This window comes from Macaca fascicularis, chromosome X (assembly GCF_037993035.2).
Source record: "Macaca fascicularis isolate 582-1 chromosome X, T2T-MFA8v1.1".
NCBI lineage: Eukaryota > Metazoa > Chordata > Mammalia > Primates > Cercopithecidae > Macaca > Macaca fascicularis.
In genome coordinates this window covers 160,936,388-160,952,202 of record NC_088395.1, presented here as the reverse complement: position 1 = coordinate 160,952,202, position 15,815 = coordinate 160,936,388, and the positions used below count along the sequence as shown (strand labels likewise).

The 15,815-nt window shown below is 40.4% G+C and overlaps 2 protein-coding genes across 8 annotated transcripts in view; both read left to right on the top strand.

The window, feature by feature from the left end:
• The window catches only part of F8 (coagulation factor VIII), a 209,992-nt gene extending 204,761 nt beyond the window's left edge, over nucleotides 1-5,231 (top strand). For all 7 annotated transcript variants that reach the window (XR_287458.5, XM_045383830.2, XM_045383831.2 and 4 more), the window contains one exon: nucleotides 2,740-5,231. Coding sequence is in view for 6 of the 7 variants with exons in the window: in XM_045383830.2 (XP_045239765.2) it covers nucleotides 2,740-2,895 (156 nt within the window). In the remaining variant the exon portion in view is untranslated. The remainder of the gene's footprint in view (nucleotides 1-2,739) is intronic.
• A 2,515-nt stretch (nucleotides 5,232-7,746) lies between these two features.
• SMIM9 (small integral membrane protein 9) lies at nucleotides 7,747-15,585 on the top strand. The gene is made up of 4 exons (XM_015444341.4): nucleotides 7,747-7,878; nucleotides 9,513-9,726; nucleotides 10,776-10,905; nucleotides 15,431-15,585. The coding sequence occupies exons 2-4, from the start codon at nucleotides 9,585-9,587 to the stop codon at nucleotides 15,456-15,458; spliced, it is 300 nt and encodes a 99-aa protein (XP_015299827.2). The 5' UTR covers nucleotides 7,747-7,878; nucleotides 9,513-9,584; the 3' UTR covers nucleotides 15,459-15,585.
• Nucleotides 15,586-15,815: the final 230 nt, after the last annotated feature.

The window sequence follows — 15,815 nt, the reverse complement described above, 5'->3', positions numbered from 1 at the left end:
CCTACATAAATCACCTCTTTTGCTGAAACAAGAAAATGTAAGGAATTTCTAAATGAATAGAAAATAGCACATGAGGCAGATGGTATTAATGTTCTTGAGTTTTTATTCCCTCTTTCCTTGAAAACCTCATCAACTTTAGGCATGGCCATGTGACTCATTTTGATCAATAGAATGTGATTGGACATGACATATACCACTTCCAAACAGAAGCTTTAAATGTGATTTTGTGTTTGACACTCTTGTGCCACTGCTCCAGGCTCCAGACTTTGAGCCTCTAGAATGATGAGTGAATAAATTTATTTTGTTTTAAAGGCACCAAGTGTGTAGTGAATTTGTTACAGTAGCCCTAGAAATCTAATACTAACAAAAACAATGTTAGAGTTGAATTAGAAGTGTCAGTGAGAACTTAGGAATTAAAAAAGCATATTCTTAGCACTGTTCGCTGAAGGAATCTAGAAGTAATTACACTGCGGTAATAACAAGCCCATCGCATGCCCAAATCTTTGTCTCTAACTGCCATTTTCCATTCAAAAGAATCTGAGCTCCCTAGAGAAATGACTTTTTCAAGGCTGGATCAAGGAAACTGCCAGGTGATCTTAGATGATCTTGGTGATCTTGATGTGCCAGAAGATAAATGGGATCATGGGAAAAGAACACAGCAACTGGCCCGAAGGGCTTCCTGTTGGCTAGATTTGAGACAATTTGAGCATCAAAAGGAATAATGAGGGTAATGGATCATAATTGGAAAATCAGTTTGCAACCATCAATATACTATTGAATACTTGTAAAGAACTTTAAGGGTTGCTAATACCATTGGATAAAAGCTTGTTGTGAAACAGAATATTTGCATGATCTCAAAGTCTCACTCCACAAATTGTTAGGAAAAGTCAGGAGATTGAGACCATCCTGGCTAACACAGTGAAACCCCGTCTCTACTAAAAATACAAAAAAAAAAAAAAAAATTAGCAGGGCCTGGTGGGGGGCACCTGTAGTCCCAGCTACTCGGGAAGCTGAGGCAGGAGAATGGTGTGAACCCGGGGGGGCGGAGCTCGCAGTGAGCTGAGATTGTGCCACTGCACTCCAGCCTGGGCGACAGAGCGAGACTCCGTCTCAAAAAAAGAAAAAAAAATTGAGGCAGAATTTCGCTATGTTGCCTGGGCTTGTCTCAAACTACTGGGCTCAAGCAATCCTCCTGCCTCAGCCTCCTGAGTAGCTGAGACTATAGGGGCATGCCACTATGCCTAGTTTAAGAGGTAGTATTTAAACTGAGACCCGAAGGGTAAAAAAACATGGATAAAAGAAGAAACAGAAGGGGTAAGAGCCTTCCAAGCAGAGGGAATCACATATACAAAGGCTCTCATGTTAAATAAAACAAGAGTTGACATTGTTGAGAAACTAAAAGATTAGTTTATCTGCGATGCAGTAGAATAGGAGGAATGCAGTGGGAGAATAGATCAAAGACTTGGGCTGGGGCTATATTAGGCAGAGCTTGGAGACCAGAATAAGGGGGCCAAGGTGGGAACAAACCAATTAAATTGGCATTTCTCCCCGGGGAGTGGGGGGCAGGGAGCTAGCCCATGCATCATTTTTTAAAAGCTCCAAAGGCGATTCCAATAAGCAGCCAGGGTTGGGAACCTAGGGGGGACATGTAGCTAGATTAATGAAGATGGCCCAAACTTCTTTTGTTCTGATACCTAAACTCTCTGTAGGAACACAGTGCTACTTTACAGTGCATTCGCCAGGAAAAGTCTCTTCCCATTTGGAATCTGAAGTTAAACCGACACCACACTTGAAGATGCCAGGATTGTTAGAGGAAAATGTCACCCAATAGTCCCAGGAAGCAGGAGCCCTTTTGTTGCTATTTAACCACTTCTTTCCGGTATGGTGGCAAGTTGCCTCCTTACACACGAACTGCCTCAGGAGATCCTAAGGATATCATAGTGTCTGTCCTTGCAAGAGCATGCACTATGGTAGGACATTACCTTCATTCTGTTCCTTTTTCTCCAAGACTCTTGCATATTCTCACCATTTGGCTGGACTTTCTTCTGTAGGTTTACCTCGGAATCCACACAAAACCCACAGGGTTTTAGAGTTGCCTTGAATTACACACTTGAACATTCGGATCTTCATTTTCCCAAACATCCACCCAGTTATAGGTGGCCTTTGCTCCAGAGTCCTGGAGTAGCAAGATGCCTTGAGTCTTAGACTGTCTTCCCACGTCTTTCTCTCTGTATCCCCTCCTGCCAAGGTTGCCCAGCCACATTAAATTGCATGCCTTGCTGTGTTGCATTCGTTATCATTCTAAAGTTGTCACCAACATGTGGGAAACCAGTTTATCTAACTAATAATGATAGCTACCATTTTCTGAGCTCTTACTGTGTACTCTTCTTGCCACAGCAAATGCATTGACAAGGGAGTCTGCTGGCCAAAGCCTGACTCTCATCTCCAGATGATCCAACACAGGTGCTGTGTGTGACCCGGGACAAAGCACTTAATATCACCGAGGTTTGGAAAGTGGGTGAGAACATTCTAGATATAAGGCCTAGCTAGAGTGAAGGCCTCCAAAGCAGGGTGCTCTTAATTCTAGATGTCCCAGATGCATGGGACAGAGTAATCTAGTCATCTTCCAGGATTTAATCCTGGACTACTGGAAACAACTAGAAGTGAGAAAAGCATCTGTGCTTTGCAGTGACCACTGTCCTGTCAGACAATCAATAAATGCTATCTTTCCTCTTTCAGGTTTTTCAGGGAAATCAAGACTCCTTCACACCTGTGGTGAACTCTCTAGACTCACCGTTACTGACTCGCTACCTTCGAATTCATCCCCAGAGTTGGGTGCACCAGATTGCCCTGAGGATAGAGGTTCTGGGCTGCGAGGCACAGGAGCTCTACTGAGAGTGGCCACAGCAGCACCTGCCAGTGCCCGCACCCCTCCCTCCTCAGCTCCAGGGCAGTGTCCCTTCCTGGCTTGCCTTCTACCTTTGTGCTGACCTTCGGTTTACTTCCTGCCCCACATTGTCCATGGCCCCATTATTTTGCTATGTATTTAAACTATACAGTCCTAGCAGACACTGCCTTGAAGCCTCCCGAATTAACTATCATTAATCCTGCATTTATTTGGTGGGGGGCCAGGAGGGTGCATCCAATTTAACTTAACTCTTACCTATTTTCTGCAGCTGCTCCCAGATTATTCCTTCCTTCCAATGTAACTAGGCAAAAAGTTGTTTTTGCTTCCTTACACATAGACATAATTATGTTATTTAGTCATGAGGGGCACATTCTTATCTCCAAAACTAGCAGTCTTAAACTGAGAATTATAGATAGGGTTCAAGAATCCCTAAGTTTCCTGAAATTATATGGGACATTCTGTATAAATGCAAATGTGCATTTTTCTGACGAGTGTCCATAGATTTAATCTCAGAAAGATGTAGACATAAAACCATTTGGTCTTAACTCTGACCAATAAAAAATAAGTCAGGAGGATGGAATTGTTGAAAGCTTTGAAACAAAATAACTATGTCTTCTTGAAATTTGTGATGGCCAAGAAAGAAAATGATGATGATAATAGGCTTCTAAGGACATATATTTAATATTTCTGTTAAAATATGAGGAAAATCCATGGTTATCTGGGATAGGAGATACAAACTTTGTATTTTGTATTTGGCCTACTTTGTAATAAATGCAGATGGATTTTTTAAATCTTTGAGGTAGTGCCACATAAAGTCCTAAAGATCTAGCAAATTCTTTGAAAAATCATAAATTTCCATAATGAATCCTGGGGGGACAGGAAGAAAAGGAACTGATAGCAAACAGTTCAAAATTTTGTTGACATCTGCTGTACTAAGAGGCACATGCCCTGAGATAGGAGTTCAGCAGACTGTGCAGATAAAACAGGATGCAGTAAAGAAGCTGGCCAAACCTGCCAAAACCAAGATGGCAGCAAAAGCTTCCTCTGGTGGTCCTCACTGCTCGTTATACACTAATCATAACGCATTAGCATGCTAAAAGACATTACCACCAGCACCACGACAGTTTACAAATGCCATGGCAACATCCAGAAGTTACTGTACATGGTCTGAAAGGAAGAGGAACCCTCAGTTCCAGGAATTCCACACCCCATTCCTGGAAAACTCATAAATAATCCACCCCTTGTCTAGCAGGTGATCAAGAAATAATCATAAAAATAGCCAACCAGCCTATGGAGTAGCCAACCTTTCATTCTTTTATGTCTTAATAATTTGCTGTCACTTAAGTCTGTCAGCTCGCTCTTGAATTCCTTCCTGTGCAAAGCCAATAACCTATGTGACTTCTCAAGTTGAACCCCAGCTTTGAGGTTCGCCCTGTGATACAACACAACAACAGCATAGTCTGCCCTATGAGTGCTTACTGTGCTATAATAATGCACTCAGTTTACTCTCTCCCTCTACTAATTTCCTGCTGAAAATAACACAACAAAAATGTAATGGGAAATTTTATACCATGACTGAAAACTAGAGTCCCACTTACATAGTTGAAGTATCAAGGAGGTCAGAAGAAAATTGGACTGGTGAAAACTGAAAAAACACTCCAGCCTGCCATGTCACCACACAGTAGGATTCCCCATCCTGCCCTCCACCCCAATAATATTGCGAAGGGTTTACTGCTCCTTCCATCTGCCTGACCCCTTCACTAAGACTACACAGAATCTCCTGATTTAGTAAAGGGGACTGGAGGCAAAGATAAGTTATAGAGCAGTTGGAGGAAGCATCTGAAGATTGCAACCCAGGGCAATTTGAAAATAGGAGATCCTAATATGAAAGAAAAATGGATCCCAATCTAAGAAAAGGCAAAAGAATGGCTACTTATTTTCTATGCTGGAGTATTTTCTAATAATCCTGCTTGACCCTGAGCTGACCGCTTTGGAAACTATAACATAGCTGTCACAGTATAGTCACAATCCACAAATGATAAAGGTGAAAATGGTTTAGAGCCCTGTGAAGTTCTTAACATTTAGAGGCTAACTTACAGAAATGAATAAGTTGTTTTGTTTTATAGCCCGGTAGAAGAGTTAACCCCAAAGGTGATATGGTTTTATTTCCTGTTATGTTTAACTTGGCAATCTTGTTTTGGCATTCTTTTCCCATTGACTATATACATCTCTATTTCTCAAATGTTAATGGAACTAGTTCTTTTATTTTCCTGCTGGTTTCTTCAGTAATGAGTTAAATAAAACATTGACACATACAAACAAATACCTTTGAGAATTGTGTTTTTACACTGGAAATAAAAATGTGAGCACTGATATTTGTAAAACAAATAGGGGCACTGAATAGCAAGATGGACACTCTAGAAAACCAAATTAGTGAATTAGAAAACCAGATTCAATTGAACTCAGAGTAAAAATGATTTAATTCATGAGAGGCTGAATAAAATAAATCAGAAATGGAGTCTCAATCCAGGCGAACAGCTTATATGGAGAGAGAAAGAGACTGAGAGAGAAATGGGAGTTTCTGTTCAATGGGCATAACGTTTCAGTTATGCTGCTGGGCATGGTGGCTCACACCTGTAATCCCAGCATTTTGGGAGGCCAAGGCAGGCGGATCACCTGAGGTCAGGAGTTCGGGACAAGCCTAGCCAACATGGCGAAATCCCATCTCTACTAAAAATATAAAAATTAGCTGGGCATTGTGGCACACGCCTGTAGTCCCAGCTACTTGGGAGGTTGAGGCACAAGAATTGCTTGAACCCAGGAGGCGGGTGGAGGTTGCAGTGAGCCGAGATCATGCCATTGCATTCCATCAGCCTGGGCAACAGAGTGAGACTCCATCTCAAAAAAAAAAAAAAAAAAAAGTTTCAGTTATGCAAGATGAATTAAGTTCTACAGATCTAATGTACAACATTGTGCATATAGCTAACAATACCATACTGGGCACTGAAAAATGTGTCAAGAGAGCAGATACCATGTTGTGTTCTTACTACAATTTTACCACAATGTAAAAATGCATTGTAAACACTATATGCAAATAGAATAGCAAAGAATGTACACAATGCCCATGAGCATAACATTCCAGTGGACCCACAATGCATTGGAGTTCAGTGAGACTCAAAGGGAGAAGAATGTTAACAAAGTCAGTGGGGAGGGGAAAACGAATGTGATGAAATAGGCGGTCTCATTAAACTTCCCTTACAAAACACAAGATCAAAGATAAAATTATTAAGAATTTCAAGACAGTGACATCAGAGCAAACAAAACATAGGGCCCCTCAGGGTGTGAGGCCCTGTGGACCGGCATAGATCAAACTCCCATGAAGCCAATCCTGAGTCCCAGGCAAGCTGGGACTTTTGGTCATCTAGCAATAGTCATGTGAGTGCACCATCTTGGAAGTAGATCCTCCAGTTTCTTTCAGTGTTTTGGGTCACAACCTAGATACCTTTATCAGTGCCTGGGAATGTTCAAGGTCCCAATTTTCATTCAGGCCTGCTGGCTGGGTCACAGAATGGTCAAGCCACTCCATGATTTTCTATCATGACATAGCAAGAAACTGGGAGAGACTGGAGGACTCTACAAAAACTTTCATTTTATGTATTTCCTGGGAGCCCTGTTTTCTGATAGACCCCTAACTGAGATACCATTTTTGCCGTTCTTCTATGGATAACTATTATTTTTTAAATTTTTAAAATATTTTATATTTTGTAGAGACAGGCTCCTGCTATGTTGCCTAGACTTGATTTGCATTTTTTTAAACTTTAAGTTCTGGGATACATGTGCAGAACATGCAGGTTTGTTACATAGGTATACATATGCCATGATGGTTGGGTGCACCCATCAACCCGTCATCTAGGTTATAAGCCCCACATGTCACCCAGGCTGGAGTGCAGTGGCATGATCATAGCTCACTGCAGCCTCAATATCCCAGGCTCAAGGCAGGCTACTGCCTCAGCCTCCAGAGTAACTGGGACTACAGGCGTGCACCACCACACCTGGCTAATTTTTAAATGTCTTGTAGAGACAGGATCTCGCTATGTTGCTCAGGCTGGTCTCAAACTCCTGAGCTCAAGCTATCCTTCTGCCTCAGCCTCCCAAAGTGCTGGGATGACAGGCGTCAGCCAGAACTATTTTTTTAAAAATTAGTTTATAAGAGTTCTTTGTATATTAACAATCTTAATTGAATGTCTGTCGTATATGCTGTGAAATTACTTAATTTGTCATTAATCTTTTATCTTTTTTAAACAATGTTTTGCTATATGAAAGCTTTACATTTTTATGTTATAAATTTATCAGTATTTTCATTTATGGCTTTGGGTTTTATGAGATGCTTAGAGTAGCTTATTCTGCACCAAGATTATAAAAATATCCACTCATAGAATTTTCTATCATAAAAGTATGACAGAAAATGTCATATTTTATATATGATTTTATTTTTGTTTAGTCCTTGATCCATCTAGAATTTCTATTTTGCATAGCATGGTAAAGGGCTCACACCCAACATCACATTAAATAATGTCTTTTTCCCCAATATGAAATGCCATATTTACCATCTATTGAAGTTCTATATATATGTTATTATAAGGCATAGTTAGATACCATGTGGTGAATAAAATATCTTAGAATTCTTCAAGCCTAAGAGGATACAACTACTGTAAGGATGGGTTTTGGTATAACACAGATGTTTATACATAGACAGAAATTGATGTCTGTGTGCTTAGCTGTCGAATAAGGAGACTGGGGGAGAGTTAAATGTAATCGATGATATCATAAGGAGTCGTGGAATTCTATTTGGAACTTCAGAGACCTAAGGAGAAGACTGACCAGCTTCTTCTGAAGACTTCTGCTCTCTAAAGACTAAGGCCTAATTCCACTGGTTTCTTTGAATTCCGTGGTGCTAAGTCCATTTTCAGGTAAGTGGTTTCCCACTGGATGTGGGTCTCTTTAAGCCCTAGCAAACAGTAGGTGAGTGTATCAGTTATAAATGTTTTAAGTAATAGGAGGCCCAAATTATAATGGCTCAAATAAGAGTATATTTTTCTCATACCATGTAGTCCAGAGGTGAGGAGCTACAGGTGTTAGTTTAGTGGCTTGAAATTGTCAGAGCAACTTCAGGCAACATTTCTTAAACAACATTCAAGGCAGCATCATCTCTTTTATCAAGACAGCAAAAAGCCTTCCCAAAAGCTACCCATCAGATTGCCCTTATGTTTCATTATCTAGAGCTATGTCACATAGCCAAGCCTAACTTCAAGGATGGCTGAGAACGGGAGGATTCAGCTTTTTCAGCTTATCTAGTTGGACGTAGTAAATGAAAAACGGGTGGGAACAATATCCGCCAAAAGTCACCATTCATTCAAAAAATATTTATTGAGCACCTGGATACCCTATGTGCTAGGTACTGTTTAGCAGTGAACAAAACAGACAAAAATCCCTGCACTCATACAGCTTACATTATATTCAGGAGATACATATAATAAAGTAAAGTAAAATATATTCTACTAGGTTCTAATGAGGTTTTGGAGAAAAATCAAGCAGGTAAGACAATTAGGAAGTTTGTAGGAGGGTGGTACAATTTTAACAATGGGATCTAAGGAAAATCCTCATTGAGAAGGTGATATTTGAGTAATCAAAGGAGGTGAGGGAATAAATTCTGAGAATACCTGGGGGAAAGGCATTCCCTGGAAAGGGAAAAGCAAGTGAAAAAGCCCCAAGGTAGGAACACGCCTAGCTTGTTCAAAATGAAATGAGGCTAAGTTGGAGTGATGATCAAGAGGAGACTGGTAGGATATGTGGTCAGCAGTAACTAGGACATAATCTGACCTACAACTTACCAAGATCTCTTTGACCACTCACTGGAGAAGAGGCTTAAGGGAGGCAAGGATGGAAGCAGAAAGACAGAGATGATGGTAGGTAGCAGTGGAGGTGGTGTGAAGTGGCAGGATTCTGGATACGTTTTGTGAGTAAAGGTGACTAGACACTTCTGATGGATAAAGTGTATGAAAGAAAAAGAAGAGTCATTATATGTAAACCTAAACAAACATTTACTTTTTAAAGCAATATAAAAGTTTGTTACTTGAATATATAAAATATATTATGGAGTTAAAAATATATGGATATATAGAAATTTATTATATTTGGTATCTAAAGTAGTCAAATTCATAGAAACAAAAAGTAGAATGGTGGTTACCAGGACCTGAAGGGGAGGGGTTAATGAGGAGCTGTTTACAGTTTCAGTTTTCCAAGTTGAAAAAGTTCTAGAGATCTGTTGCACAACAATGTGAATATACTTTTTTTGGCCTGAACAGATGAAACAGTTTCTACTAATTGACTTGGGGACGATTGAAAAGGTATCAGGGGTGGGAGGGAATGTCAGGTATCTGACCTGATAGAGGTTTTGTTTTGTTTTCTTGGAGGGGATACATTTTGCTTTGGAAACTGACCATTTTCAGGAGTCACCTGTGTAAGTCAGTCAATTATCCTTATGTTCATAATGGTGAGAAGATTTTTGGAATATGAACTAAACCATCATTGTCTAACTTTTCAGACAAAGTTTCTGTGGAAAGAGCTACGGACAAAGACATCTCTCCTTGGCGGAGTGAGCTGAAGGCGGGCGTCCATGGAACCCCAGAAGCTGCTGCTAACTGGATTTCTGCTATGCTCTCTAACTTGCCTCTTGTTGGAGACAGTAGCTTCCTCTCCTTCGCCTTTGTCTGCCTTGGGAATACAAGAAAAAACAGGATCGAAACCACGCTCAGGGGGTGTGTTTGCTGTTAGGATGAATGTTCCTTTCTTCATAGGACTTAAGATTCATGTTTCAGGTCAGGTAAAATGAATTTCATGTTTAAAAAGAATGTTCATAGGAAAGCAAACTATTCTGGTTTGGTTCAATTTAGTTCAACAAGCATTAACCTACCTACTATGTACCAAGTCCTTTTCTGAACTACATGGATTAGGAATTGAACAGCCTCTCTTATGAAGGAGCTCACGGATAGGCAGACAAAGCCATAGATGCCAACCTTCCATGGAGCATGATCAATGTCCCAGCGGACAAGGGGATAATTTAAACTGTTTTTGGGGAGGGGTCAGGAAAGACTTGACAAAGGAGGTGAAATTGACAATAAACCTGATGGTCCACTGATCCACAATCTGGGTTCCAACATGCTATTCAAGTGTCTTGCTGGTTAGTGGTGAATCCTCTCAACTCCATGCTGCATACACTTTCATTTTCCCCTACTTCTTTCTTTAGGGTCAAAGCACTGTACTTTCCTCCCCCAGTTGCTAATGAAAAGACCCAACAGCCCGAGCCTTACATTGATCAGCAAACTCCCCCTAGAGGTCCTTATTCCAGTTTCCCTGGCCCCTTCCTCCTCTGCTCTTAGGGCTGGTGGCCTTCTCCTTTCTCTTCCTGGGATACTCCCTCCCCTTAGCCTCCTGCAGGACTCCCAGAGATATACTCTAGGCAGCAACACTTTAGTAAAGACTTTCTTGTTATCAATTCATGCTTCTCTTTCAAAAAGTACCCAATATACTCAAAACAACCCTTAAGGTATCTGAAACAACAATTATTGATCCTATTTGACTTACAAGGAGGCAAAAAATTATATCCATCTAAGGATACTTTAAAAACAAAATGTTTGCCCTTTGAACATCTTACAGCCAGCACAGCAAAGTAGTTTAGGATATGGGCTCTGGACAACCATAAGAACATGATATCTGGGACAACTATTTGAACTTGAATTTGGATTCAAACGCCAGCCCTATCATTTACTTGACCTCTCCTCAATGAACATCTATGCTCTTTCTGCAGGTAATGACAGGTCCTGGCTGAACAACTTCAGGGATTACTTATGGCAACTTATCAAGAGTGCCTTACCTCCAGCAGCCATTGTTGCTTTTCTTCTCACCTCAGCACTAATGGGGATCCTCTGCTGCTTCACGTAAGCTTCTGCGGGAAGAAGAGACGAGGAGGAGAGAGGGAACGTGAAGGGGGGCGGGAACAGAAACAGGTTGCTCACCAGCCTGCATATCTGTAATTAAGGGAAAGTTTTAAGAAATTCAATTCTGGGAGGAAAACTGTGAAAGGTCATGCAACCCCTTTTTAAAATGTCTTCTCTACTTTCTCTTTTATTTCCTCCAACTTGCTCCATTTGTTACCAATGACTGACAGGTCACATTTAATGACCAGTGTTTACAACTGGTCATTTCTTTTATCAACTTTATTAACTCCTAATTTTTCTTCCCTGTGGCTCAAGAACTATACATAGAAAATATATAATTAGCTGTGCTCTCAATTTCCTCAAAATTTACCATAATATTTATCTACATAAATCATATGAAGCCAAAAGAATCCTGAGGAAAACAAAATAGTTGAGCTAAATTTTGTGAATTCAGTCAGTATTTACTGACAAATGACTACTTGCCTGTCTGTGTGCTGGTTGCTAGAAAGACAGAGAAAGAAAGCAATTAAAAGAGCTCAAAAATCTAAGGAAAGTGGCTGAGGATAAAGATCACATCAAGGGTGTGGCATCACCTATGGCTCCTGTAACCTCGAAATGATCACAGGATCAAGAACTGTGTCTAGGAAGCAACCTTGGATGTGGTTACTGGCACATGGAACTGATTGGAGGCAAATAGATTAGATATCAGCTAAGCTTTTGAGAGAAGCTTATTGCCAGAGAAACCATAAGCCAGAACTAAATGAGCCATCAGTTGTGAACAATAGTTAGGCCTCCAACCTTCCATGAAAAAGAAGGACACCAGCTTTGAAGGTCCCAACATTTGCTTCAGAAGAATAATGGATCAGAAGAGCCTCCCAGAGAACGGACAAAGGGCCACAGAGCCACCCTTTGAAAGCAGGATTTGGGTCTAATCGATGCCTACCCACCAGGACTCCAGGATTGCCACAGAGCAATGACTGCTGTGTGTCTCTCGTTCTTCCTCTTTTCAAATAGGAATGTTTATGGTGCTTATCCTCTTCCTGTTCCATCGTTATTCTGGGTTGTAGAGATCAGGAGCAGATCACTTAACCAAGCAGAGCCACCCCCAGACTTGAGAGAACTCAGCATCACCAGATACTCTGGACTTTGAGCTGGACACAGTGATAAATGAGATTTAGTCCTGAGGAAAGGGTTTGCCACAAGTCAGGTATTCTGAAAGTAGACAGGGAGACCAGAATTTGGCATTCAGGGTATTATTAATGATCAACGCCTGTGGAAGATATGGGGTGGAAGGGAGAAATCAAACTGTCTTGCAAGCCCAACAAAGACTCAGTCAGCCCCATCAGAGTTGTCCCACGTGGCTGAAATGGCTGGACCTCTCTAACCCCACCTAGATCATTCACTGGATGTGGGCTGTTCCCAGAAAGTACATGGAAGCTCTCTGCAGCTGAGGCAGCCTCTGAATGAGCTAACAGGTAGAGGCTCTCTGCTGACAACACTCTCAGCAGCTAGGGAAATAAGGCCTTTCTCAAGCAGAAATATGGGTGGAATATTTCCATATGCATGACAGGGTGGCTGTGTTCCACATATGAAAAGAAAAGTGAAACAGATACTGGATGATCAGAAAGACAGACTGTAACAGAGACTGGCTATTTGTTCAGCAATCCTGTTCCTTCTTCCCCAAGCACAGAGTAACATTATATTCCCAACCTTCCTTCCAACTAGGCTGGGACCACAGTACTGAGATTTGGCCAGTAAAATACGAGCAAAAGGAATGTATGACATAAAATGTCTTGCACATGTGTCCATGCTACCTCTCTCTTTCGCATATGCATGGCTTCAACTGAAGGACTCTAAGGTGGTGAAGTCACATGATGGAAGGAGCTGGGATCCCTGAATCACCTCATGGAGGAGAACTTAACCTACATCAGAATGAGTCATGAGTGAAGGATCAATTTTATTGTGTTAAGCTACTAAGATCTCAGGACCGTTATAGCAGCTGAATATCCCTGAATAGCATACCTAGTAACCAACCAAGGAAGCTGGAACTCAAATAAGATATGTCTGGTTCCACATCTTTGAAGTCACTGTTACTCAAACTGTGGTCGGCAGGTAAGCTGCATCAAAAGCATCAGAAGTATTGGTTAACCATGCACATTCAGAGGGACTTCTGTGAAGATAAGGCAGACTATATGCCAACAAAAATAATTCCTTCTTTGAAGTAGATGGCTTAACCTGAAGAGAAAAGCCAATAAGCCCTTACTGGGAACAAGCAAGCTAACTAGTGAAAGAAACATTTCTGGACCCAACTGGGCACCAAGTAGAAGCCTAACAGATAAATTTGAATGAATAAGCATATAGGCAAGCCATATTTTTAAGAAGCAGTCTGTTGAGGCAAGAAGGTGAAGTCTGAAACTTCTTTATGCTCAGACCTACAGCTGCTGCTCTCACTTGGCTGGAAAGAAGTAAAGGCTATAAGAGCTTACACATACCTCAGCATCATGAAGATAATTTGTTAGTCTAAAGTATAGCGCTGGTGACTTGTGCAAATCTCCTGTAAATAACTGGTCCAGTAAGAGTTTATCTCATTCAACAGGAAACAGCACCAGATCTATACTGAGTTACTGTATGGAAAAGACAAGAAACATATAAGCAAGAAATGGCAGATGAGGAATACTCACTAGAAAAATATCTCAGGGCAGATACAAACTGTGTACTAACATATTGCCATAAATTCAAAACATTTGATACAAAATATAAAATAATAGCTAAGGTCGGGCATGGTGGCACATGCCTGTAATCCCAGCACTTTGAGAGGCTGAGGCGGGAGGATTGCTTAAGGCCAGGAGTTCGAGACCAGCCTGGGAACACAGCAAGACCTCATCTCAATAATAATAATAATAATAATAATAATAAAAGCTATATGCAGAAATAAAACAGGGCAGATAAGGTATACTAAAACAAAAGGAGAAGATGAAAATTAGATGGAAAATCCCAAGAAAAATGTAAAAGACAAAAAGTAAAACTATCACCAAAATGAGGAACCATGAAGAAAGAGAGACATTGGTACAAAATATGAAAGAAAATATGCAAAACAGGATTACATAGGCAAGCAGTATTAAACAGTTTGGTGAAAGTAAGATTAGAGAAGAAATGGTAGATATAGGAGGCACAGAATGATTTCTTTGATTAAGAGAACCAAAATAATCCAACAGAAGAAAAAGTTATAATTTTTTCTTTTTCTTTTTTTTTTTTTTTTTTTTGAGATTAAGTCTCAGTGTGTCACACATGCTGGAGTGCAGTGGCGCCATCTCAGCTCACTGCAACCTCTGCCTCCCGGGTTCAAGCGATTCTCCTGCCTCAGCCTCCTGAGTAGCTGGGATTACAGGCACGCGCCACCATGCCTGGCTAATTTTTGTCTTTTTTGTAGAGATGGGGTTTCACCATGTTGGTCAGGCTGGTCTCCAACTCCTGACCTCGTGATCCACCCGCCTCGACCTCCCATAGTGCTGGGATTACAGGCGTGAGTCACAGAGTCTGGTCAAGTTATAATTTTTTAAGTGTTGCAGGAATTAAAGAAGACTGAAGTCTGTGGTCATAAAGGACACATCAATTCCCAGGAAAAATTGGGACTTGGTACTGGGCACATAGTAGACTCTCAGTAATACTTGTTGATTTTTAATTAAGACATTTCACAGTGAGGATTGCAGTCTTTCTGTGCCTCATTCTTCCTCCTCTATACTCACCTGTATATACCATTAGCTGCAGCTGTAATGAAGGCTTAAGCTAGCTGCTTATTACCTGAGGCACATGAAAGCTTGGCTAATCTCCCAGCATTCCAGAAGCAGAGGTGGCAATCAGGAGGACTGACAGGCTCTAACAAGTCCACAAAGATATGTGTACAAGGAATTTTTAGTATGGTTTTCAATAGTGAAGAAATGAAAACTTAAATGTCCATCAGTCTGGGGCTGGCTAAAGAAAGCATTGCACATTCATACAATGAGTACTAAGAATAATTACACGGAAAGATATTCATGAAATATCATTGAGTGGAAAAAACAGATTATAACAGAAGATACATAGTTTAGTCTAATTTCTTTTTAAAAACTAATCATATAGGGGGAAAGCCTCTAAGAACCTTACCGAAGTATTAGACATTGGTTATCTCCTTGTGGTAGTGAGTAGATTGTTTTATTATTATTGGTGGTGGTGGTAACTTTTTTTTCCCCATCTAATTGCACTTTCTGATCTTTCTACAACGAGCTATCTTGTTTGGTCAGTTCATTTTTAAAAAGATACTTTAAAAACGAAAGAAGAAAAACTACCTAACCATACTTATACCACTACCTCCAAGCCCCACTGTACTGGAAACACATTCTGCTTTTTCATCAAAGCATTTTGTTTGTATGGAATTATTTGGTTCATATTAAGAGAAAAAGTGGTGAAAAATCCAATCTTTGAAAAAGGGATATAATTACAGAGTAACTCTGTGCAGAGCATTTACCATTTTATCTTCTTTTCCCAGCATTCTTGTAGTTGACCCAGTCCAGTGAAGAACTAGAAGATTCAACAGGGCACATGTGGTCTCTCCGGTTGGACTCCAAAAGAGTGGGGCATTTGCTATCTGCTTAAAATGAGGAAGTATCTATCAGTTAAAATTAAATTGTCTTCCAACTTGAATTATCTTTGCCTTCATTTTCTCCTTCAAAAGTTGCAATTTTAAAATGTGAATATCCTTATTACTGTTTTGATTATAATAGTAACACATATTTATTGCAAAAAAAAGTTGAGAAATACAGAGAAAAGAGTAAGTTTTCATAATTCTAGCACCCAGAAATAAACATCATTAACATCTTGATGTACCTCCCTTCAATTTTTTTTCTATATATGTATTACAAGTTTTCCAAAGT

What these genes read in the sequence shown, in the direction of transcription:
- SMIM9 (XM_015444341.4), top strand. Translation starts at nt 9,585, where the DNA reads ATGGAACCCCAGAAGCTGCTGCTAACTGGATTTCTGCTATGCTCTCTA. An exon ending in ATCGAAACCACGCTCAGGGG is followed by an intron (nt 9,727 to 10,775) that starts GTGTGTTTGCTG and finishes CTCTTTCTGCAG; the next exon opens with GTAATGACAGGTCCTGGCTG. An exon ending in GGGATCCTCTGCTGCTTCAC is followed by an intron (nt 10,906 to 15,430) that starts GTAAGCTTCTGC and finishes TTCTTTTCCCAG; the next exon opens with CATTCTTGTAGTTGACCCAG.